This window comes from Orcinus orca, chromosome 17 (genome assembly GCF_937001465.1).
Source record: "Orcinus orca chromosome 17, mOrcOrc1.1, whole genome shotgun sequence".
NCBI classification, from domain to species: Eukaryota; Metazoa; Chordata; class Mammalia; order Artiodactyla; family Delphinidae; genus Orcinus; species Orcinus orca.
Window position 1 is genome coordinate 2,460,391 of NC_064575.1, and position 25,647 is coordinate 2,486,037.

Here is a 25,647-nt window from a genome sequence, read left to right on the forward strand (position 1 = left end):
AGATATACTCAGCCCCCAAAGTGATGTCAGCATCAGGAGGGTGGGGCCTCTATCTTACTGCTCACTAAATGCAGGTGAATTTCCTGCTGGCGCAAGCAAAGGTTTCCTGATCTCAGAGGCATCTGTGGGTTTGCACGTGTATTTACTGAACCCCAGGCTGGGGCAGCTACCAACTGGCAAAAGTCCTGTCCACTTGGGGTGAAAAAATAAGCCAAGCAGACTAGCAGACCCCAGAGCATCAGAGCGACTCACAGGCTCAGCTGTGCCCTCCCCACGCTGAGCTCCTTGGTGGGAGGGCACGGTGCTTCCCATGGGATGGCCACAAGCGTCTCTAGTAGCTCAAGAAGGACCACAGCAAAACTCTTATCAATTTTTATTTCCTACCATACACCAAATGTACAGCACTGAACACAGTTGGTTGCTTTGATGTAAGAAATATTAATTGTTTGAAGAAACAGTGTACAAACTACTTCAAATTAAAAAAATGCGTACATCATTGCCTTTCTGTTGTTTACAAAAGACCCAATTTACAGTATCGATCATTAACATAGTGGAAAGAAAAAAAAAATTCAGTGCACATTACAAAACAGATCAAGTACAAAGGAGGCAAATAAATACAAACATCTTTCACAGAAACGTCCTGTTCAAACTATGCAAACACAAATCAACGAACTTGAAGTCACAGTAAATTATAATAATAAATACATAGATCGGTAAGAGGTTTCTTTTAAATTAAATAAAATATATAACAAACTTGTTAAAATATTTAGCAAATTAAACTTTTGTCTTTGTAATAAGTGAACTCATCCGTGTGCATCTATCAAGGACTGTACAGCAAAATGTTTGCAAGTACATAACTTTAATAGAAAATTTTGTTTGGTGTCCCATTTATAATAGACAGCACACATGGTAGCTCTTTTTTTTTAAAGATGATTTTTAAATACCCACCGTTCCTACCTAAGAACAGACATCTCATTTTCACTAGACTAAGAGTCAGGGTTCAAATGAACCCCAAACCAAAGATAAGCCCCACTTAATAGAGAACAATGACCAGTGGCATGGGGTGAAATCACCGTGGACGGTGCTGTAGTTTGTGCAGTAACAGTAATAACAGTGGAAAACATCAAGCCTGTGAGCGCCATCGCATTCAGTCTACACACCCAGGAGGCTAAGAAAAATAAACACTTCATTACAGCACAGAAATCAAGCCCATTTACACAGAGGCACGTTGCACACCCGGGGTGTGTGCACAGCAAAAAGGCAGTTTAGCTGGTTGTCTATACCTTTTTCTTAAAAAAAATAAATATAAAAAAACTTTTGAAACAATGCTTAACTACTTTACAATCCCTGAAATAGACATTGCCTTTACTATAGCAACTCCTAAACTCTGATCCACCCAGAAATGCAAGATTGTGGGCTCAATTTCGTGTCTGTGAGTGTGTCTGTCTGTGGGTTGCGAGTGCGTGTGCTTTGTAGCACTTGTTGTTCTGCAGAAAGACTTCTGTCAAATTGAAAGCTGTCTGGCTGCCTAAGGAGGCTGAGACAATGTCGCCAGCGTTTCAAGCAACGACTCAGATCTGGGTACCATTTTTGCATGTGTGATTATATTTTCCATTTCTTCCCAGTCAACCCAGTAAGATAAATGCTATTTCAGGGGATATGGTATCTACACAGTTTTCCATTTGGATGCGTTTACATTTGCTAAGTACAAATCTACATCAATATCGTCCCTTGTATATTGTGACAACGTGTGGCAGGAAAGCCTGGCTGGTCACATCAAGCCTTACTTCTCATCTCAGGGTCAGAGCTGCCCACTGTCTGGTGTGACTTGAAAGACAAATGGACAAACCTGCATCACTAAAAAAGCTTGTTTCTTTAAACCATTTCAAATAAATAATTCATATGAATTGAAACCGTACAGCCAAGTCGAATACTTTGCTGATTGCTATGTTTAATTATTGCTAACAGATTTGGAACAGGCTGTTTTCCAGTCTACTGTGCTTCTGTGAGGGCGCACATCCCACGAGTGGGCGCCTTTTATCTTGCTGTCCCTCCTGCGCACCTTACCTAAGCCTGTCTATAAACACAAAGCCAGTGAAGGTGGGATGGGGGTTGGGGTAGAAGTGTGCAATAAAAGTCAAACCAGACCACAGTGCAGTCCGTAGACAAGGATTTCCTTCATTCTTATCTGTCTTCTCCTTTAAACCCAGCAAAGTATGTGATTTGAGAAGAGCATTTCTATTTAAATTCTATTGGAAAATAAATTAATAAACACACTTGTAAAAATATGGCAGACTTCAAAATGCAATTAAAAGATAAAAAAACTCTTTGATTAGAAATAAATAAAATATAAAAATGTCACGTTTATTTTACATATACTGTACAAAAAGAACCCAAAAGAGTGCAATGAAGAAATAAAAGGAAAGCATATGAAAATAAATAAGATCTAATATTTGACTGCATTGCTTTTCATCCAAAGAGTCTATCATAGTTTTTCTTTCCTTTTCACGTTAGCTGGGGGGGGGGAAAATTAGTGCAATGTTGCAATTGTAGATGCAGTACGGCGCCTGCCTGCCTTAGCGGCCGGGGGCCCTCCAGATCCGTACACGCGGCTGCCGGTGGAGAGTCCGCGGCCCGTGGCGCTGTGCTCCTACACGTGGATGCCCTTCACCGCCTGCTTGATGCTCTCCAGCAGAGCCTTGCATTCTGGGGAATAGTCCCGTTCCAGATTGCTGTACATGTCTGTGAGCGTGTTGACGTACGCTTCAAAATTCTGCTCACTGATGGGCCCCTGAAGGAGGACAAAACACATGGCATCAGTCACGTGACCCAGGCTGCTGGGAAAAGGGGAGCAAGTCCACGGGGGGTACCGTGACTCTGGCATCAGGGAGGGACGCGGGAAGGCAGGCGGCTGTGCGCTCTTCACTCGGTTAATGGGGTGAGCGCGACTGCCCGTATTTTGGGGTCAGTTTGGAGCCACACCAGGTGGAGGTCTCGCTGCTGGGCTGGGCCCTTCCCAGCTGCACCCTCCTCCCGAGAGGGGCTCTCGGCCTCCCTCACGTGCACGTGCTCAGCATGGAGACCTCGTCTGCAGAAGGCGGGTGTGGGCCAGGCAGGAGGAGGGCTTTGCTCGTCCAGAAGCTTCCTCTGACAGCCCTGGGCCGGGGTTTCAGGGCTGTGAGGCTGGACAAGGTGTCACCAGCTGTCTGGTGGGAATTGTCCTCCTTCATCGTCAGACTTCTTTGTCCATCTCCGCCTTGAGGGTCCGAGCTAGGCTTTCCCCCTCTCTCTGTCTTTCCAGGTGGAATACGGGATTCACAGAGTCCGGTCTGTTCACCCCCTGCTCTTTGCTTGTGCGTGGGCACCTCCTGTCCCTAACGCGGCAGCTCAAACAGAGCAGCCCCTCGCAGCGTGGAAACTGCATGAGTGGAAGGAACGAGTGGCTGGGGAACTGCCGCTCCGCCACGTCTTGGGCCTGCATTTCCCAGCTTTTTGGAAACGTGCCTTACTTACTGCACAAGAGGCGTGGAAGAAGGGACTTGTACAAGGTCTCAGTGCAAAGGAATAAAGGGTATTCCTGTGATTGCTGCTGCTGAAGAGCTCGGCTTTCTCAACGTGGAGCTGATTTCGCTGTGCCCAGCCGAGCACTGACTCCACCAGCTGCCTGACGCGGCTCTCCGTTCCCTTGTCATTTCTGCCTTTGCCGTGTCACGAGTTTCTAGCTGGACGAGGACCCGGATGGCAGAGTGATAAAGGCCACCTCGCTTGTGCAGGCTTTGGAACCTCCATCAAGTTACGTAAGGCTCAGAGCCTCCAGTCCCTCCCCCATAAGATGGGAGACCAGTGCTCGAAATAAATTGTGACCATTTAGTGGGACCTGCCCCCACATCACCGCGAGAGTGCCTTGTATGTAACTATACAAAGTACAACTTATCTTGCACGGTAACTGTGACTTTTATGGTGCCACTGAAGAAAAAACTATTACAGAATACAAATTTGAAGTATGAGAGAAATGTTAAGAAATAATATAACAAAACAAGAAATAATATAACAATAATATTCAATAATTACCTTACTACCGGCCATAAAGTAATCATTTATTTTCCTTTGGGTTCTTTTTTATTACATTATTGATTTTTAAAAAAAAATATTGTTTTCTTTTCTTATTGTCAGGAGACATATTTGGAATTGGTGAAGATGAGGGTTCCATGCTGGGAAGTTGGACAAATTGAAAGATTTCTTGCTTTCAGGAAAACCAATCCTATTTCTTTATTAAATTGCTGCTTTTTCAAACCCTTCTGTATATAAAACTTGCAGCTTTAGAAACCTTGTTCTAAACATGCCTGTACTGAGGAAAGGGAAAGCATTCAACAATGCAGCCCTCTTCCAAATGTTTATTATATTCATGAAAATGTAAAGGAAATCAATCTTCTATGAATTTTAAATAGTTGCAATGTCTCAAGCATATGGTTAGGTTTTGGAAATAGGATTCCTTGCTCACTCTTGTGCTTTTTATTCTATATGAGGAGTACTTATATATATGAAGAACATACTTAGGTAAAGACGCAGACGTAGAGAATGGACTTGAGGACACGGGGAGGGGGAAGGGTAAGCTGGGACGAAGTGAGAGAGTGGCGTGGACATACATACACTACCAAATGTAAAATAGATAGCTAGTGGGAAGCAGCCGCACAGCACAGGGAGATCAGCTCGGTGCTTTGTGACCGCCTAGAAGGGTGGGATAGGGAGGGTGGGAGGGAGACGCAAGAGGGAGGGGATATGGGGACATATGTATACGTATAATTGATTCACTTTGTTATACAAAAGAAACTAACACACCATTGTAAAGCAATTATACTCCAATAAACATGTTAAAAAAAAAAAAAAGAAAGCATGGGTCTCAGATTGTGTAAGCCACGTTAGCAAGCTTTCCATTTGGAAACAAATTTTTTTTTTTTTTTTTTTTGGAAACAAATTTTGAGAGCGGGAACTTTGGCCTCCAATTTTCATTTTACATCATAAACCTAGTTTCAGATAAACCCTCATCATCTGTGAATGGCTCCTGCGGTATCAGAAGCCCTTGGTCGTGACATAGGGTCAACGTAAATATCCATCACGTTCCCAGGGATGAAGTGTGGGTGGCCCGTCCCCTCGGAGCCGACTTTCCGCCCAGCCCTGGGTGACGGCTCGCCAGCAAGGGGAGCCCTGGGACGGAGCCGCGCGGCCTCAGACTCACCATCTGCGGGAGTTGGATGTCAGCGAGGCTGGAGATGAGGGCTTGACTCAGGCCCGCCAGGTCCTTCAGCAGACTCTCGTTGCTCTGTTCTATCAGTTTGTTTTCCTCCTCTATCGTCTTTAAGTTGCTCTCCATAGACGTGATCTGAAACGGAAAGAACTTGGGAACGTGGGAAGCGGGGTTTGGAAGGGCGGGGCTTTAGCGGGGTCCGGCGCTGATCAGGCCTATGGCCACCTGTCCTCAGAAAGCGGCAGCCCTGCCCGGCCCCCGCCCCCCCACCTTCGCTCTGAGGGCCGGAATCACAGCCCCAAGTGCGGCTCTTCAGCCCAGATTCTCCCACGGCTGCAGAGCCACACCTCCACGTGGCTGTAAGGCGGACTTCAAGGGCAAACCTTCACTATTCCCCAAACCCGCTCCCTACACAGCCCCCTCCTTCCCAGCTAGTGGCAACTTGCTCGCTGCCCAGGCCTGGGAGGCGTCCCTGACAGCGCTTTGTCTCGCACTTCGTGTCCACTGGGCTCCCCCGTCAGAGGGCCCAGGACGGAGATGGTGCCCACCTGCACTGCTGCTCCCCAGGTGCAGCCGCCGTGGTGACTGTGACCCCTTCTCAGGGGCGGCCCTGCCCCCGGCTGGGCACCGCCCAATCTCTTGCTGACCTGTCTTCACCCCACCTACCCACGCGGGTCTCTTCAAATGTCAGGCAGATCGTAGGTCAAATATGATCGTGTTAACCCTTGGCTCTAAACCCCGTAATGGTTCTGCGTTCATTCAGAAAAAAAACCAACGTCTTAAAAAGGGCCTGGGAAGCCCTGTGTGTCCCCGGGGCCTCACCTCCTATAACCCCCAGGTCACTGGCCTGTAGCCACACTCACTCTGCTATTTCTCAAAACGCTGGGCCTTCTCAAGGGTTAGGGGCTTGGCACTGGCTGTTCTACTGTTGGAAACACTCCTCCCCCTTCCTGTTTGGCTAATGGCCTCAGCTCCTCGAGTCCGGCCACATGTTTCCTTCTTCCTGCGGCTGAGCCCCGCTCTCCTCTCTGTATCGAACCCTGGCTGCTTCTCCCCATGCCCTGCCCTCGTGCCATGTAGTTTATCGCTTCTGATTTTTTTGTTATTGTTTACCTCCCCTTCTAGACTGTAAGCTCCACGAGGGCAAGGCCTTTGCTTTCTTCACTAATGTTCTCAAGACCTGTTCTCATGATTGCGAAAACCACGCATGACGCTCTCTTTGTAGCTTAGATTGCTCTTAATGGAAGATTATGACACTGGTCACGCAGAAACCTGCTTTTCAGATGGACTAAAAGCTTCTGTTTTAGGCCCCTGTGAGTGAAGACTTCTGAGAGTCAGTAACCTCAGTGGCCCAAACCCCACGTTTCAGGAAAGGAGAAAAGGGAGAAAGACACTTCAACTTAACTTTGTCTCATTCTTTTCCTTCTGATTTACTGCAATAGAGTTATTATGAGTGTTTTTAAAAATCCTGGACTCAAGAGTTCCCTTGTGGTCCAGTGGTTAGGACTCGGTGCTCTCATTGCTGGGGCCCGAGTTCGATCTCTGGTCGGGGAGCTAAGATCCCGCAAGCCTTGGGGCATGGCCAAAAAACAGACAAACAAAAAAAGACAAAAAACAAATCCTGGACTGAACTTTTAATTTCCTCGCGGGTAAATTTAATCAGGGGCTGGGGCAGACCCAGGAGAATGCAGAATTGAGAAACTGCTTGAGTTTTCAATAAAGAATGTCAGGAAAATCTGGGAAAAGATCCATTTCTATCAAAGACTGACTCATTCAGAGGTGTTCTAGAAAAATTAAATTTAAAAAGTTGCATTGCTTTACTTGAATTTCCAATAAAACTAAGGCCTCCTATATCTTCTCATGACGGTTTTTCTAAAGCACCACATACTCCAGAGGCTCTGCAATTATAGGAAGATCGTCTTACTTGCTGACAAAGCCTTTGGTGCACCCAGGGCAAAAATGTGAGCAGTTTGGCTACAGCTGCCAAACCAGCGATCGTCCAGCGTGATCCATGTATTCACGCCTTCACAAGGATTGTGTACAGGAGACACACTCTGTGTGTTCATTGCAAAAGATCCGTATGTTTTTCTTAAAATTTATTTTATTTTATTTATTTTTCGCTGCGTTGGGTCTTTGTTGCTGCATGCAGGCTTTCTCTAGTTGCAGCGAGCGGGGGCTACTCTTTGTTGCGGTGCGCGGGCTTCTCTTGTTGTGGAGCACGGGCTCTAGGCACACGGGCTCAGTAGTTGTGGCACGTGGGCTCAGTAGTTGTGGCGCACAGGCTCAGTAGTTGTGGCACACAGGCTTAGTTGCTCCACGGCATGTGGGATCTTCCCGGACCAGGGCTCGAACCCGTGTCCCCTGCTTTGGCAGGAGGACTCTTAACCACTGCGCCACCAGGGAAGTCCGATAAGTTTGTTTTTTATCATAGGGTTTAATAGTTCAATGTGTTCCCTCCATTTAGGATTATGATTACCTAAAGATAACTCATTGCTCTCCTGCCTTCTCCTTTCCTCCATCCCTTCCCCCACTGCTTTTCCCTTCCTTCTTCCTTTTTTTTTTTTTTTTTTTTTTTTACCTGCGTCTGGAGTTTCATCATATCTGCTTCAATTTTAAGGTTGGACTCATTGAGTTCCTTTATTTCTTCATCCAAATGCCTAATTTCTTCATCACTCTCTATACCTGTAAAAAGTCAGACTCTTTTAGTTCAAACAGAAAATAAGAGACTGAGACAAATCTGAGCCCTTTTACACTGAGTTTGTGGTTTGCTAAGTGAAAATAAGATTTTAATTTATAACGTTGAATTTTTACCCATATTCAAGATTCTTAAAAAGTGGGTTCAAAGAGTTGCAGGATTTTCTTCCTTAGTAAGAAATGCCCCAGTGTTTAATGTAGGTCTGCTGTGTTCCAGGTCTGCTGCTGGACACTGTGGGGCAGGTGTCATCACCCTTCCTTCCCCCCACAAAGGCCAGAGCTTCACAGAGGTTAAAGGAGGCCACGGTGACCCCCGACGGGGTCGCATCACCTGCCCCGGGGCCAAAGGAAGGGGCAGAGCCTGCCTGAGCTCCGAAGCCCGGGCATTCTCTCTTGTGCGATGCTGCCAGGACAGGAAGACCTGGATGGTGCTGACTAACGACCAAACGTATGGGGTCTTATGAGCCATTATTAGAGGCAGAGGGGGGTCCTGGCAGGTGGGCTCGAGCCCAGGGACACACAGCTCGGCTTCTCCCTGGACCAGAATCAGAAGCAAATGCCGCCCGGGGAGAGTGTGGCTTTGGAGTTTGAATGCTGCCTGGCTCCTGTTCCTGAACTTGCGTCACTTACTTCACGTCCTTGTGCTTCAGTAAAACGTTGTGAGAATTAACGCAATAAAACATAAAGTGCTGAACATACAACGGGTTCTCAATGCACGGGAGTTATTTTCCCATCATTCTTTTAGAGAAGGAATATGAATACATTTTAAAGATTTTAAAAAGCTGGGAAGAGGAGCTCGTGATCAGGATGTCAGAAGCAAGATTTAAGGTCATTTCAACAGTCCAGAATGATGACTCTAAACCAGGAGATGACAATTCAGCGGGATAAACGCGAATGCCAGCACTTAGATTTAGTGAGACCAATGCGTGAGCGGAGCCGGCAATCTGTGCGAAACAGCTCTAGGCTCTGGTACTTTCCTGGGTCGCTGCTCTGGAGCACGGTTCATCACCTACTGAAGGTGGACCTCACATGCTCCACAGCCCAGCAACGCCGTGCCTAGGCACACACCTGAGACAAACCTACAGCAGCAGGATGTGTAAGGTGCACGTGGTATGTTCTTCACGGAAGCACAACCTGGAAACAAGCCACCCTTTTTAAGAGTCACACATGGATTTAAAAGATGGAGTGATGCTTTCAGAGAAATAAAGTAACAACAGGTCACAGTCCCCGGCTTGGTTCTCCCCATGTGCTAAAGACGCCATCAGATAAAATCCCCAAAGTAAAGTAATTGTTTTGCCTTTGTTTCCCAGATGCGTCAGGATGGTCTTCGAAGGAAACAACACACGCCTGAGATAATGCTGGTGAGAACTCAAGAAAAGTACTCAAGAATCAGAGGGACACAGGAAGATCCAATATAGACCTCAGCTCAGCCACTGTGTATATTAACTGTGGTTGGGGGTTGACGCTAGGAAGGCATGTAGAGAAATAGAGATAGAGATGCTAAATTAAACCATGTGGATTCTCCACAAAAATACCATTCTGAGGGTAGAGCAGAATTTAAGGATTCAAACATAGGTGCCCCAAACTTGAAATTTGATAGAGGGCTTATACCAGGAGCACACACACACACACACACACACACACGTGCAGGCTCATACAAAAAACTATCATTTTCAGGACTGAAGCACAAAAGTTCAGCCAGTGCTCCCTAATTCATCAAAAGTCTCATTGCTTGGTTTTCTCTGCTGGAGATCCTTATTAAAAAGTAAGGTAAACCTAAGACATGGACACCACGAAATTAATTAAATCAGCTTGACTTTTAAAACAATTAGCATCTGCAACACCACATTTACACTTTTATTTTATCACAGCAATTAAAATTCCAACTGAAAAATCAGTAGAGTTGGGGTGGGTTCTGCACAACTCCAAAATCTTAGATATTTTTCTGAGAACTAGAAGACAGAATTTTCTCTGAACTCTGTTCTCTGAAGACCTGAGCATAAATGAGAGCAGAAAGGCATTTTGTCCAGTAGCAAAAGAACATTACATACCTGTTTGTCACGCTGTGTTTATATTCCTTTTTATGTATTAAAAAAAAAAACTGTCCTGCTCTAGACTGATCTTTCAACCTACAAGTTTCTGGAAAAATAACACACCAGTCAACACGCACATCTGAAGGCGGCTAATTCCGAATTTGACTCTCTTTTCTTGTGACCTAAGTCATCTTCTCATGATACCCCCATAACATAATACTGCCAAACATTTTAACTTGATACCTGAAAAAGAAGGTTTGTACCTTCTTTTTTTCTCCAAGATGGCTAAAGTGTTCCTTATTTGTATCTTTTATTTAAGTTTTGGATTTCACTTAAATCTCAACACATTTTGAAATAGCTCACCGAGCTCCACTCTCTGTGCTGTATGTCACTAGAGGCCACTAGAGGTCACAACAAGGTCACTAGGCTATTCTCTGAAAACATCACACAGTATACAAATATACCTACTTCAGCATTTTAACATTGTCATCAGGAACTCTGGCCCCCATGACCTAATACATTCCAGCAAACAAGCCCCCTTCCTCACCTACAGGTGACCAACGAGTTCACACCAGGACTCTGGCCTGTCCTTTGAAATAGCTCTTGGTCCCTATGATGAAAGTGATGGAACTCTGATATATCAGAGCCATTTCCAAACCAACTAGTCACCCCCATGTCACTTGCAATGAAGAAAAAAAAAAAGTAAGGAAAAAAACCCAAGAGATTGTTCTTTAGAGAAAGTTATAGTTTAGTTCAAATTTGAGGAAAGCTTCCTTCTTGCCTAGTGAAATAGCACTTCCCGCACGGAGGATGGTTTAGACACAGGACCCGCTGGAGACCAGGGTCCAGACCTCGGGGGTGGCCGCCCCGCCCTGCCCTCTTACCTCCAGATGCTTTGACCTTGATGGTCATTAGTTCCTCAGAGACCTTGCCCTTCTTGATGGCTTGTGCGTTGAGAGGACATCCAGATAAGCTGTGAAAAGAGAAATTATACCGATATGTGAAACACATATTACTTCTTACAAAAATTAAAACTTTGTACTCACTACTTCCTCTTTAAGTCTTTGCCTGCCTACTCATTACATTACAATCTGCAGTCTCTGTGCAGAAAGTAACAATACCTATTAAAACAAAAGCAAAAGGCCCTCAAATAAAGTGTTTTGTATTTTTTTCTCAAATCAAAATACAAATAGCTACTGTTGATAATTATCACTGAGTTAATTTTGTTAAAATGTTACTACTTTGCATTCACGTAAGGGCCTTTTTTTAGTAGTGGTTACTTTATTCACTGTAAATGTAAAACTGTATGTATACATTTTGCACAAGATTTGTCCCAGATTAGTCAAAAATGCCACGAATAATAAATCTAGCTCTTCCTGTCCTTATACACACTGTCATTTGATCTTTACAGAATGACTCAAATTGATACAAGCCCAAAATAATATCCCTCCCCCCCGCTTCATGGCAAATCCAGTTTGGGTAGGGGAAAGTTTCGAATTTATTCTTTAACTTGTAAACATCATTTTTCATTGAAGAATCTCTACCTGAAAGGAACAGAAAAGGCAGGGCTGTAGGTGTATTTAAGCAGCCTCACTGCCCACGCAGTGCGCTGCCCGGCAGGCTCTTTATACGCTTTTCCTGGAGATCCACACCCTTCACACCTGTGTCCTTCCTATAATGTCATCTGTTTTGTTTAAATTACACCAAAATGATAATGACAACATTGAACGATACTTGTTTCCTGTAGCACATGATGAGATGATTTTGTTGCTCTATGCAGCCATTAATTCTTTTGTCATTTGGTTATATTTTTGGAGATACCATTTTTAAATAGAATTAAAAATGATAATTAGCCATTGAAAATATTTTTTCCCAGAGAAATTTGTTTACAGTTCATGCATGAAACAATCATTTTCCATCCAAAGATTGGAACGCTTGGCAGAGTGAAAGGAGAGTATTTCTGAAACAAAGCCCTTAATAAATGTTTGCAGAATGAATTTTTTTTTTAAGAATTTAAAATTGTTCTATATTAAGATTTTATGAAATAAAACAATAATAGATATGTAATACTACATATAAAAAGAAGGCTCTGTGGGTTGCCAAGATTTGATAAATTATGAAATATTTTACACAGGAAAAGAAAATAATGGAAAAGCACAAACTGAACTTTGCACCTGACTTTTCTATTTTGGAAGCTGCTCACTAAAAAGAGTGGCCTTTATAAGCTACATTATCTTTTTTTTTTCCTGGAAAGTTTGTACAAGTCTGTCTTGTCTTCTGTCACATATTGTGTTCTGACAAATGGTTACAAACAGGAGTAATGGTTGGCTGGTAAACTGGATTTTAAAAGTCACCTGTGGGAGGTTTGTAACAAGATGGATGTTAATACCTCTCAAGAACTTCTGTCTCTCCCGTCAAGGGTCTGCACTGTTTAGACAACACAGGGTGAGCGTCCAGGGGGGACAGCCGTGTGGAATGCTGGTGAAACTCCACAACCACGTGCGTTAGAACCGAGTACAGTTAAGTGATGGGAGGGAGGCTTTGGTCTAAAAAATGCCACTGGATGTTTCGTACCTCCCAATGTGGTTATATCTTCCAGGATATAAAACAAATCCTAAATTTAAGAAAACTGGGGCAAGAAAATGTTTTTAATGTCCCTTTTCCTTTTGAGGATGCCACATCCTCCACAAGGCTCAGTCTTGCCGCTCAGGAAAACAGGGAGGTTGGCTGGGCGTCGCCTTTGGGGTTCAGGCTCCGTATCCTAAGGCAGGAGAAACATGCTTTATACGGCCTGGACCAAATTCACAATTCTATGAAGGAAGGGAAAGGCAATTTTTTTTTAAAAGATTTTTAAAAAATTGTTTTTTAAAATTTATTTATTTTTAAAATTTATTCATTTATATATATATATTTTGGCTGCATTGGGTCTTTGTTGCTGCACGCAGGCTTTCTCTAGTTGCAGTGAGTGGGGGCTACTCCTCGTTGCGGTGCGCAGGCTTCTCATTGCGGTGGCTTCTCTTGTTGCGGAGCACGAGCTCTAGGCACGGGGGCTTCAGTAACTGTGGCTCACGGGCTCAGTAGTTGTGGCTCGCAGGCTCTAGAGTGCAGGCTCAGTAGTTGTGGCGCACGGGCTTTGTTGCTCCACGGCATGTGGGATCTTCCCGGACCAGGGCTGGAACCCGTGTCCCCTGCATTGGCAGGTGGAGTCTTAACCACTGCGCCACCAGGGAATCCACAGGGGAAGGCAATTTAAAACTATATCTTCATCTGCCCTGTTACAGTAAAACGGCAGGTGACAAATCTGTGTGGTGGACATCATTGTTTATAATATGTTAGTAAACCTCAATAAAATTACAGTTATGGTGTGGCACTAAACGAGTTCTATTAGTCACAGGACTTCTGGTTTTAAAGCTGCAGACATCCATAATGATGTGTATTTAACATAATACCATTTGTCTTCTCAGTTGCTATTCTTTCAAAGTGGAAGTCTGTAACATGAAGTCTTAGAGAAAGGTTTTAAAGTAATTAGTATGTGAACAAAATGCTGATGTAATGCACAGGTAATTGTTCTCAGCCATCCTCTAAGGTAAGTTTTGTAATTATTCCCATTTTGCTGAACCTTAAATGGGAAAAGTTACAGAACTTGCTTTAGAGGACGGCTGAGGAAAGTCTGCACGAGTGCCTCGTGGTCGGGAGGGTCCAGGAAACACCAGGGATGGGCTGGTACCCAGCTCGGGAGAGGGGCTCTGGGGCCCCGATGCTGTGAGCTGTGCAGGAGGGGGGCAATCCCTGAACTTCCCCGTGCTCTGATTCTTCTGTCAACTGAGGGTCACCGCAGTCCCTGTAGCTTACAGGGTTTGTAAGGGTTTAAAGGGATAAGGCACGTAAGGAACTTAGAACAGGCTGTCTGCTGGGACAGAGCAGCCTGGAATAGCAGTTGGCCCTTGGCAGTGACGGGAAAGAGAACAGAACAAGTCAGGACGTCAGGGTCGAGAACAGGACAGATAAAGGTGTATCGTAGGTCAGTACGTGTGATTCCAGCGTGTCATTCCTACTTTAATGAATTATTGCATAGTTACACATATATTAATATAATTGTACAAAAGGGAAAGGAAATAGTCTGTGCTGAACACCTCCTATGTACCAGGCAATAAGCTAGGTATTTTATTATCTTATTTGTTTAAATCCTACACATAGTAAAGAAAAGCATTCCACCCCGAAGAGAAAACCCCAGGTTACATTTGGGCTCTTAAATCCTTTGAGTAGCAAGAGTGAAAAACAGTGAAATCTGAATTATTCATTTGTCTAAATTCTTAACTGTTTTTCTTCTCCTAGAACATAGTATCTCTGCATTAATACTGCAGCCCATATTTTTGAACTCATAATTTCCTTTTCTTATTATGAAATAAATAGTATGTACACAGACACATACAACGTGTACTTGCAGTTGAAAGAATACCCTTGAGGGGCATACCTTGAATTTACCTTCAAACACAGAACGCTCTTTGAAGGTTCACCTGCCCCGTAGCAACAGCTGTCCCCTGTCCCGCAGAGACAGCCAGTAACTCCAACTGCAGATGAAAGATTACCTAGTTTTTTAAAACGTGATTTTGCTACACGTTTTTTCACTCTGTGGGACAGAATCCCACCACACGTATCCCTCAGTGCTCTGTCCCACTCAACACCTGCTCCAAGTCCGCCCGCGGTGCCTTCGCATCCACACGGATCCGAGGCCCTGCAGGTGGAGCCACTCCTGTGCCCTGCGCTGCAGGGGCCAAGGTGGCGGGCAGGCGGTCCCCAGCCTGGTGCCGGGAAGCCGACCTCCTGGCACACGTCCGTCTCCATCTCCGGGTGCAGGAGAGCCTCTGGGACTGAGCCTGGACGCCTGGCGGCTGGACAGCAGGGCACCCTCACCAGCTCCCTTACATCTGAGGCATCAGCTTCCTGACATGGTTCTACCAATTCCTCTTCCACTTACAGCTCTGAGGGTCCCTGCAGCTCTACATCCTCACCAGGCCTGGCGTCATCATGTAAAACCACTCCAGGATTTTTCAAGAGAAATCTTTGTTCTAACTGAGGGATGCACTCGCCACAATCCAGCATTAATATTTCATTATCGATGTCGACATGGATATGACAGGGTCCATGGTGAGAAAGCACAGCTGCTGTGCAGCTACGAGGCTCACTTGATGTGTGACTGTCCTTCCTGGACGGGAAACGATGGTACAGACCCAGAAGAAAACAACGTGCACTGTTGTGAACCTGATCAGGCATCTGAGAACCATCAAAAAATAAACCACCTAAAGAGATCAGGTTTCCTCCATAAGCAGGTGTAGCTCTTGGAAAACTTCATCTCCTGACACCGTCGGTGTGCACCTCGAAACCGGAACCAGCTTTGCTCTGCTGGCATCCTGCCCATAAGCAGAGCTTCAGGACTCGCGAAGCTTTGTGAGATCCTAAATCTGTATCGTGCGCCACAGCCCCACGACCAGAGATGTGTGCAGTGAACCTTCTAGCCCCGCTCCTTAGTTTGTATTTTGGCCGTGCCGCTTGGCCTGTGGGATCTTAGCTCCCTGACCAGGGATCGAAACTGCACCCTTGGCAGTGAAAGCGTGGAGTCCTAAGCACTGGACCCCCAGGGAATTCCGCTAGCTCCTCTCCTTGATGGAGAAGGTGGACAAAAGCCTGGTTTAAGATCAGTGCTCCTGACAAAGAGCCTGGCTGACATACGTGCCGCTCGATGATGAAGGAGCTGAGTCCTTGTGAAGCTAAAAGAGTTTTCTAAATCTCTCTTGTCCTCCGTGTACTTAGTAATCGCTGTGTCCTTTTCTTTCTGGCCGCTGGGGATGACTCACAGCTTCCCAGCTGCAACATAACTACCATTTGGTCTGAAATGGAGCCAGGTGGCGAGCAGAAGGGCATGACATAAACACGTAAAGTGAACGTTCACGATCACACGACAGAAGCGAGGAGCTATCGCCACTTAGGACTGAAGTGAACCACTGACAGAACCATTAAAAAAAGCAGCACAAGCACTATTTTAGAATAAAAAAACCACAAGCACGGTTTCACAAGTGGTGGAAAATCGTGCAGTGAATTTCAGAAATAGAGAAAATAACATTTTCCATCCTTCAAACTGGTCCAATATCTAACTGGCAAGACTCATTACTTGGACATCTAAGATGCTACGATTAATGACCTTGAGGGGGTCGCTCCCCTGCCCCGGACAATCCAGGTGACAGACAATCACAGCGACCACACATTAAGAAGCAAAGCGGGGCTTCCCTGGTGGCGCAGTGGTTGAGAGTCCGCCTGCCGATGCAGGGGACACGGGTTCGTGCCCCGGTCCAGGAAGATCCCACATGCCGCGGAGCGGCTGGGCCCGTGAGCCATGGCCGCTGAGCCTGCGCGTCCGGAGCCTGTGCTCCGCAACGGGAGAGGCCACAACAGTGAGAGGCCTGCGTACCGCAAAAAAAAAAAAAAGAAGCAAAGCTTACCTCCTGTGGGTGACAAACACGTTGTTCACGTGGCCCAGCCCATTGCAGCCGGGCAGCGGGCAGTGGGGAAGTTCCTGTTTGTTCAGCTTCCAGGAGAGGGGGGCCCCATTGAGAGGGTTCTCCTTCTGTCTCTTGGCGGCCAGGGGACAGCCAGAAGCCGTGCGGTGGGATGTGTATTTACCTGATATGTGACCTTGGCCGTCACACCCGATCACAGGGCATCTGGGGAGACACAGACAGTCGTTAGCAGCTGGGAGAGACGAGATAAGCCAGGTGAAGGACTGAGGCGAGCGAACGAGGAAGTGGTGGTGAGAGCAGACCACACAGGGGCAAGTGGGGAAACGACAGCGTCGACCAGATGTCTTCCAACCAGGGAGACAGCAGTGCTGGCAGCAGGGATGGCCCTCAGGCTCCCAGCTAAGCAACCGTCATGCATTATCTCACGTGAGCCTCACTGCTCACCTGGTGGGCAGAGACGCTGTTACCCCACTTCAGAGGGGCGGAGAATGACTTCTAGAGCTCAGGGGACTTGCCACCAGTTTAGAAGGAGTGGAGTCAAGTGTGTGGCCACACTTCTCAGCTCCAGAAACAGCCAGGGAAGCCCTTGGTTACGGGTTACGTTGCCTCCAAACAAAGACCAAGGGTCTAACGTGTCAACTGGCTCTCCCTCATCACAGAGTCCCTGGCTCAGAGAACGGGAGTTCTGATTTCCAAATGTCTAAATATTGCACGTTGTCGAGCAAGCCTCTGTACATTTCTGCACCTGTATCTGCATCTGTCACCCAAGACCTGAAGCATGTTTCTCAGAGGAGGGAGTTCGCTTTAGATAAAATTGCGCCTTAAGTTTCAGGGGAGGCCGCAGCCATGTGTGTCACACTAGGGCATGTCCACGAGGCTGCTTTCCTTTAAAACCGCTGGGCAAGGACCAAGTCCTGCTTTCCTTTGCACCATCGGAGACCCGTGTGAGCACCACTGGGGAGGGAGAGGTGTTCTGCAGCCTCCGAGCTCCCATGCTGCTCCCAGGGCCTCATGCTGAACAAGACACGCAGTTGCCTCCCAACCGAAGTCCCCCCGTTTGTCCCACAAGTGGCCTCTGCCCTGATGCCGCCGCCTCAGCTGTCACACTTACTTGAGTTCAGGGTCTTCTTTTTCTTCCTTCGTAGGGGTCACCTTGACACCACCTTTCCTGGCACGAGGGCAGCCGGACAGGCTGAAATACGGACCCAACAAAGAACAAAACAGAAGCATGTGATCTCACGGGCGCGGCTGCCACCGCCCTGACTTCCATCTCGGGCATGGGGTCAGTCTTACCTTCGGTGGGAGGCATAGTTTCCAGTCACGTGCCCCGAACCGTCACAGCCTGGAGTGGGACACCTGGAAGACACGAGAGCGGAGCTGGGGCCGCGTAGGAGTGGTAGGGGGTCACAACAAATCACACAGAGACAAGCAGTCAAACAGAATGAGCTGATTTGTGGGACTCTTTGCTTGTACAGAACTGGTTTTTGGCTAAGAATCCTTTTTTAAAAAAATAAATTTATTTTTAATTTATTTATTTTTGACTGTGTTGGGTCTTTGTTGCTGTGCGTGGGCTTTCTCTAGTTGTGGCGAGCGGGGTCTACTCTTTGTTGCGGTGCGCGGGCTTCTCATTGCAGTGGCTTCTCTTGTTGCGGAGCACGGGCTCTAGGTGCATGGGCTTCAGTAGCTGCGGCACGTGGGCTCAGTAGTTGTGGCTCGCAGGCTCTAGTGGGCAGGCTCAGTAGTTGTGGCACATGGGCTTAGTTGCTCCGCGGCATGTAGGATCTTCCTGGACCAGGGCTCGAACCCGTGTCCCCTGCATTGGCAGGCGGATTCTTAACCACTGCGCCACCACAGAAGCCCTAAGAATCCATTTTTAAAGGAAGTATTAAGATGTGTTAACTACTGTCCAATGCTTGGAAGACACCGTATTCATTGTTACCCTCCATTCTTTTTTTCTTTCTTTTTAAGCCTTATATTTTTAATTGAAGTGTAGTTGATTTCCAGTGTTGTGTTAGTTTCAGGTGTATAGCAGAGTGATTCAGTTATATATATATATATATACATAAAATTTTTCCGATTCTTTTCCCTTATGGGTTATTACAAGTCTCGAGTATAGTTCCCTGTGCTACACAATAGGTCCCTGTTGTTAAACCTTATTTTGGAAGGAATCTGAAATTCAACCCACAACTTACTGCTGGGCTTCTGTCTACATCATGCAAAGTTCTTATCTTTTGCTTAAGAAAAAAGAGTTTCCAAATTGTTTCTGTGTGTAATTTATTTCCTTTGATTTGCTCCAACACCATGATAATCCCTTACATTCAGATGGACAGCAGTGGTGGATGGGACAACCGACACCTGGTGGATTAATGCACCTGCCAAAGAACCTAGGACATTTGCACCTGATCTGTTCTGCCTCAGGGTCCACCTGAAGAAGTCTTGTGGAAACTCTACCAATAACTCTGGCTGACAGTCAACCGTTAAATTCAGAGTCAGGGGAGTGAAGGTGGAAGGAGATTCCAATTTTACCTAGAATGCTAATTAGGAACAGGGTTTAAAATACACTTGAATGCAAAAATATACAGAGATTCTCACTCTTTTGTTGCCTTAAAAAATGCCAGATACTAACACAAATGTAGAGGTGGGCTTCCCTGGTGGCACAGTGGTTAAGAGTCTGCCTGCCAATGCAGGGGACACGGGTTCGATCCCTGGTCTGGGAGAATCCCACATGCCGTGGGGCAACTAAGCCCGTGTGCCACAACTACTGAGCCTGCGCTCTAGAGCCCGTGAGCCACAACTACTGAGGCGGCGAGCCACAACTACTGAGGCGGCGAGCCACAACTACTGAGTCTGCACTCTAGAGCCCATAAGCCACAACTACTAAGCCCGCACGCCACAACTACTGAAGGCTGCGCGCCTAGAGCCCGTGCTCTGCAATGAGAGGCCACCGCAATGAGAAGCCCACGCACCGCAACGAAGAGTAGCCCCCGCTCGACGCAACTAGAGAAAGCTCACACGCAGCAACAAAGACCTAACACAGCCAAAAGTAAAAAAGTATAAATAAAACAAATAAATAAATTTATTAAAAAATAAAACGCAGAGGCTGTCGTAAAATGTTTGCTTTCCCGAAAGTTCTTGTAGACAAGGTCATTGTTATTATTTCACTTGTATGCCCACCTGGGTTCAGATTTCTACTCAAACAAGAGTTTGAGAAAGATAATAATCCAAAGAAGAATGTGAACATTATTCCTTTTCTTAAACTCTAACCCACTGAACTTTCACAGAAATTCTTCTATATTCAATCTTGAGGCGGAACATAGGGAGTGAATGCTTTTCTCGAAGGAAATATGCAATCTGCATATGTCTCCTCGAGCTAACCAGAGAACCCTGCAATGATTCTCTAATCAAACATTTAGAGATTTAATACATATTCTATACTGTAAGAAAGGCTCAGATGCTATTAATATTTTTAGTAAAATAGTGGTTTACTAGCACATTGCAATTCTGGAAAAGTCTATGCCAAAAAAACCTTGTTTTGAAATTCTCCCTGAATATCCAAACAAGAGGTCAATGAAATGTCCCCTTTTCTTTCTGTACAGAAAAAACCACAAAGATGTTACTTATTAGGTGACTGTATAAAGCAGGTAAGTACTGAACATTGTTATAGAACAACTCAATCTACATGTTTTCAATGTATTATCAACATTTTCTTCTAGAAATAATGTTTAGAGAAAATACTTAGGAGAATTGATAGCTATTTTTAAGATACGGCAATATAGAAGTTCAGAGCAACTGAGTAAGACTGAGTGCGTATGCCTAGCCCTTCTCTCCTTTCAATCTGCTAATAAGTCTCCACTTCACGTCCTGCCATTTCAATCTAGAAAAATGGTAGCCAATAAAATGATTCCTAGAACCTACACTGACACAATCAATTGTACACTCACTTTGTATATTTTAGAGTTGTCTTTACTATTCATGGTACTAAAATTCTGAATTTTTATACCTGTTTAATATCACATCTTGTTTCATAAACTTTTTCCAGATAATTTTTAGATAAATTTTAAACAAGTTAAAAAACGGAAATACTAGCAAAATATTAAGAAGATATATTCTCTGAAATTTTACCTGTAATTTAGACACCAAGTGTTAATTCTACTATTTACACAAATATTATTTTATCACTAGACTTAGTAACACTGATTTTTCCTAAAATATTATGTGCAAATGCATTTTTCTAATTTTGATTAATGTTATTCTTCATCTTTTCTAAATGTATGCCTTATATTTTTAAAGGGTAAATAGTGGATTATAACTTCTTATTAGTCTGCGAGTATTATAACAACACATGAAAATAACAAGTGAGAAGTTTGGGATAAAAGAAGATAATAGTAGGAAAAGTCAAATCAATCAGCGAAAGTTAGTATACGTGTGACTTCGAGATCCTGTAGGCAAGGTGAGAGTGAGCCAGAATTGTATGTCGCCCCCAAAAGTGAAAGGCTGTCGTATGATTCAAAATGCCCACAAGGTAAAGTACTGTGCAGTTTTCCTAAAGTCAGACGATGAAAATGCTGGCTGTACGCTCCTAGGTCTGATTAGTATACACGTTCTGAAGGTAACAGAGAAAAGGTGTCGTAAGTGTTCAACATCATTGCTTTTAACATTTTTTTTTTTTTTTTTTTCTGTACGCGGGCCTCTCACTGTTGTGGCCCCTCCCGTTGCGGAGCACAGGCTCGGGACGCACAGGCTCAGCGGCCATGGCTCACGGGCCCAGCCGCTCCACGGCACGTGGGATCCTCCGGGACCGGGGCAAGAACCCGTGTTCCCTGCATCGGCAGGGGGACTCCCAACCGCTGCGCCACCAGGGAAGGCCAACATCATTGCTTTTAAAAACATTGTAAAATACAGACCCTCCAAGTCCAGCTAATTAACTAAACTAAATTCCAGCGATTTGGTTTTAGCTGTTTGAGCTTTTGGTGAGAGAGCTCGTGGTCGTAATTTACTTAGGTGCCGACTGCCCCTGGTTAGGGTCACCCTGGCCGGACACTTACTTGAGTTCCTGAGAGTTGGCCGCCATGAGGGATTTCAGAGTCTTATCTGCCAAAGGACATCCAGAAACACTGAAGAGGGAGGAGAAAGCAAAAACAGAGATACACGCGCTGACACACACAGGCCTGACTTGGGGGCAGCCTGAGCTGGTGAACACATGTTCAATCCACCGACAGGGTTTGGGACAAAGTCTGAACCCGGCTTTGCTGCTCTAGTGAGTCCGGGCTTTGGGCACCTTGACTACTTGTCACAGACTCTGGTTTGCTATTTACCAAACCAGGGGCTTTAGCCCAGCGAGACTCCCGGCTCCAGTGATGACTGACCCAGAGAACCCTCCCTCTGCATCCCGAGGGATGGTGCTCAGAAGTTAAGGCCCTGCCCAGAGGGACAGCGAATCACATGGGTGACACAGGTGGGAGGAAGGGCCGAGCACAGCCTCTGCACTACGGTCCCTCCAACCCTTTACTGAAGCCTCCCACAGCGTAAAAGGTCAGTTCAGGTCACTGCTGTCCTCCCTGGGTTTCACTTGAGTCCTAAAGCTAGACAAGACCCGAGCCTGACATGAACTCTAACTTCTGGGCTGTAGCCTGGATCATAGGATCAGAAGACCGTTACTGACCAGGGAAGTACACTTTCTTTACAATATCAGTACAAAGACTGAAGACTTAGCTTTATTTCTGAAAAACGAAACGAACCCAACTAACCCAACTAACTCAGTCTCCAACTCCCGATCGAGATAATATCTTTCTAGAGAGGGTGAGGGTGAGTCCTTACGGAGGACAGATGTGGAACGCCTAAGTGAGAGGGCGGGGAGCTACCTGCGATGAGATGCATAGTTGCCTGTGACGTGCCCGCTCCCGTCGCATCCTGGCGTTGGACAGCTGGGTCAATAAAAACATAGAATCAGGGTCAGGTGCCTTCACGGATGCACTTGCTCTGACTGGGTATGAGGTAGCTTCTCTTTTCAAGACCAGTTAACACATATGGGACGTGAAGAAGCTAATGAACTAAAGATATAGATTATATAAGGACCAGCAGACGAGACAAGAGGGAACTGCCATGATCCTGAGTTACTAGTTTCCAGGATCACATCAGCTCTCTGATTCAGACGATGGAGGACAGTGATGCTAAAATACGTGTCCTGGTAATGGATGTGAGTCAATCAACGGTCAGTGGTGTTCTATTTCTTTGAAAATATGAGTTATAAAACATAAATATAAAAAACCCATGCTTCACCGTGATAGCAGCTCTTAGGTACCAATTATATCACAGATTTCAGAAAGAAATTTTTGTGACTTTTTTTAAAGAAAAAGATAACATAGTAACTTCATAAGCATGTTAGAAAACACCTGAAAAAGAAGATCTTTGAAAATACTACATATGGCTAAAATGTAAACTGACATTTTAGATGGGACAGTTGCCGATAGTACAGAAATAGTTACGAAGTTTAGTTAATAAAGCTTGTGATCAGTTTCATCCGAAGTTTTGAACCCAGCGAAGACAATGAGGAATTAACCACCTAAGCGGTAGGCTCTGCAGGCTGCCTGCCCAGGACCGGAGTCTGTCCCGGGCACTTCATTTGTCTCAGAAGCTGGTCACGTTCTGCGCATCTTACGTGTGTTTTAAAAATAATGCAAGTGGATAGTTATCCTGAGCAGTTTTGCTGCCAGAGTTAACAGATTCCTTGGTTTCGGAGCCCTTTATTTCCCTCTGACGCTGCTTGAAAGTTGCTGGTGTGAGGTAAGCAGATTGACCCCAGCCCACTCGGTGGTCTTTGTGTCAATAATCAGGGACATCAGCTACGTCACTCATGCTTTCTGATGTTTTCGGCACCCTGCCTAACGTGAAGGCTCACCCACGTGTGGAACGCAGACTCTGCCTCTTTAAAGGGGCATTTGGGGATAGATTGACGACATCCAAGATTTCTGAAACGTCACCTTCTCAGTATTTCTTTTCCCTGTGAGCTACTTTCCAATCATTCTCAGGTACTCTAAAGAAACCGTAAGAGTTAGAACGTCTTCATCTCTCAGAGAGATGCTTGATTTCTGGAGCTTGATCCGAGCTGAACCAGCCATGCAACATCAGAAAGGAAAATGCGGAAGCTACAAATATATGTAAACAAGTAAAGAAAAAAAAGAACAACGACTAACATCTGAGCTGAGTTATCTTGCAAGTGCCACTCACCCGCTAAACAGAGAAAAAATCTTTTCTGATAATTACACAGCTGGAATATTCAGAGCGCGAGAGATGGGTCACAGTGCCCTGCGAATTCCTACTTTGGAAATACATCGCCACCTGGTGTGCCAAAATAGCTTTGCATTTATTTTATTTTACTTTAAATTTTATTTCTATTTTTAAATTATGCCTATTAACACTGCCAGGAGAGGCAAAATGCCAATGATTTTTTAAACCAGACAGTTATAAATTACCTAGGAAGTATAATGATAAAGTGTGCACTTAAATAGTGGCTATTTTGTTTCAGCTTTGTGGTATAAAGAGGTCAAGGAATAAAGCCAAGATTGAAGGGGGCGAGGTGGTGGGAAAAGGTCCTGTTTTGGATCCTGACGGCTGGTTTAATTTACAGATCTTCAATGAGAAATCTTGTACAATAACATGTGCAGATCCCAGTTGGGTGATGTATTCTGGGAAGATTTGCAAATGAGAGTATCACAACTTACAGAAAGGAAACTAGCTAGTTCCCTCAGTAAGTCGTGCTCAAACTCTAAGCAAATTCATGTTGATCAATGACATCAAAAAGTCCTATTTTAGCGGAACAGTTTCTGGTAAGCAATTAAGGTGCATTTATCTCTTAGAAACATAAAACAAAGCATAATAAGGACAGGGTGAAACTGTAAAGCAGTGAGACATTTACAGAACCAGTGTGTGACACAGGTGTGTAGAAGTACGTGGTACCCACCCAAGCGCTCCCCTGTTCCGAAAGGAGCGGAAAACCACGAGGCCCCTAGAGAGTCAATTTCCTAGGAATTCATGATTATATTCCAAAAATTGTTCACCATCTTTTTGGAGCCCTTTCTCTTTGCACCCATGAGAAGTGCCCATTACAAAATTATCCCACTTTATTTTTCTGTCTAAAATGGTGATGCAGGTTAATTACCAGTTCTTTACATTTCATTTAGCTTGGAACGACTGGAAATTTCCAAAATCTACCTTCAAAGGATAAACATTAGCCCTTTTGGAAGATATCTGAGATCATATGCAGACACAAAACGCATCCAAAGATTTTAGGAACTCGACTCGCAGGCCCACGGCAGCCTTGACACGGCTGCGCCAGGGCACCTCGCGGAGGGCACTGTGCTTGGTGACGTGCAGCTCTGGTACGTGGGCCCTACATCATCAGGAAATGTAAACCTCCTAAGAGAACATCATGCTCGAGGCAGCAATGTCTGCCCACGAAATCCTGAAGGAATGCAGCAAAACCAATTATTTAAAAATCACTCGACCATAAAAAGAAATGAAATTGAGTTATCTGTAGTGAGGTGGATGGACCTAGCAGCTGTCAGACAGAGCGAAGTAAGTCATAAAGAGAAAAACAAATACCATATGCTAACACATATATGGAATCTAAAAAAAAAAAGGTCATGAAGAACCTAGGGGCAGGACAGGAATAAAGACGCAGACGTAGAGAATGGACTTGAGGACACAGGGAGGGGGAAGGGTAAGCTGGGACGAAGTGAGAGAGTGACACGGACATATATACACTACCAAACGTAAAATAGATAGCTAGTGGGAAACAGCCACATAGCACAGGGAGATCAGCTCGGTGCTTTGTGACCACCTAGAGGGGTGGGATAGGGAGGGTGGGAGGAAGACGCAAGAGGGAAGGGATACGGGGATATATGTATACATATAGCTGATTCATTTTGTTACACAGCAGAAACTAACGCACCATTGTAAAGCAATTACACTCCAGTAAAGATGTTAAAAAAAAAATCACTTGAGTGTGGACAGGACAGACTGATGCTGGACTGGGGTCTTCCGATCGACAGCTTGTGTGTGCAGGGCCTGTGCAGCGTCTGAGGTGTGTCCCTGTCACCGGGGAAATGAGCGGCAGTGCAGTGGTACCAGGGGCCCGCGCGGGGATGTGGAAGAAGCAACC

The 25,647-nt window shown here is 45.3% G+C and overlaps 1 protein-coding gene across 9 annotated transcripts in view; it reads right to left on the reverse strand.

Moving 5' to 3' along the window:
* Window positions 1-358: 358 nt before the first annotated feature.
* The window catches only part of ST18 (ST18 C2H2C-type zinc finger transcription factor), a 131,010-nt gene continuing 105,721 nt past the window's right edge, over window positions 359-25,647 (reverse strand). For 8 of the 9 annotated variants that reach the window (XM_049700605.1, XM_049700606.1, XM_049700602.1 and 5 more), the window contains 9 exons: window positions 22,349-22,411; window positions 21,533-21,601; window positions 17,781-17,843; window positions 17,599-17,679; window positions 16,470-16,691; window positions 10,857-10,945; window positions 7,824-7,927; window positions 5,237-5,380; window positions 359-2,791 (listed from right to left, as the gene is read on the reverse strand). In XM_049700605.1, the coding sequence (XP_049556562.1) occupies window positions 2,651-2,791; window positions 5,237-5,380; window positions 7,824-7,927; window positions 10,857-10,945; window positions 16,470-16,691; window positions 17,599-17,679; window positions 17,781-17,843; window positions 21,533-21,601; window positions 22,349-22,411 (976 nt within the window). In that variant the 3' untranslated portion in view covers window positions 359-2,650. Of the gene's footprint in view, window positions 2,792-5,236; window positions 5,381-7,823; window positions 7,928-10,856; window positions 10,946-16,465; window positions 16,692-17,598; window positions 17,680-17,780; window positions 17,844-21,532; window positions 21,602-22,348; window positions 22,412-25,647 lie in introns of those variants that run through there. The other variant, XM_049700607.1, reaches the window with a different exon arrangement.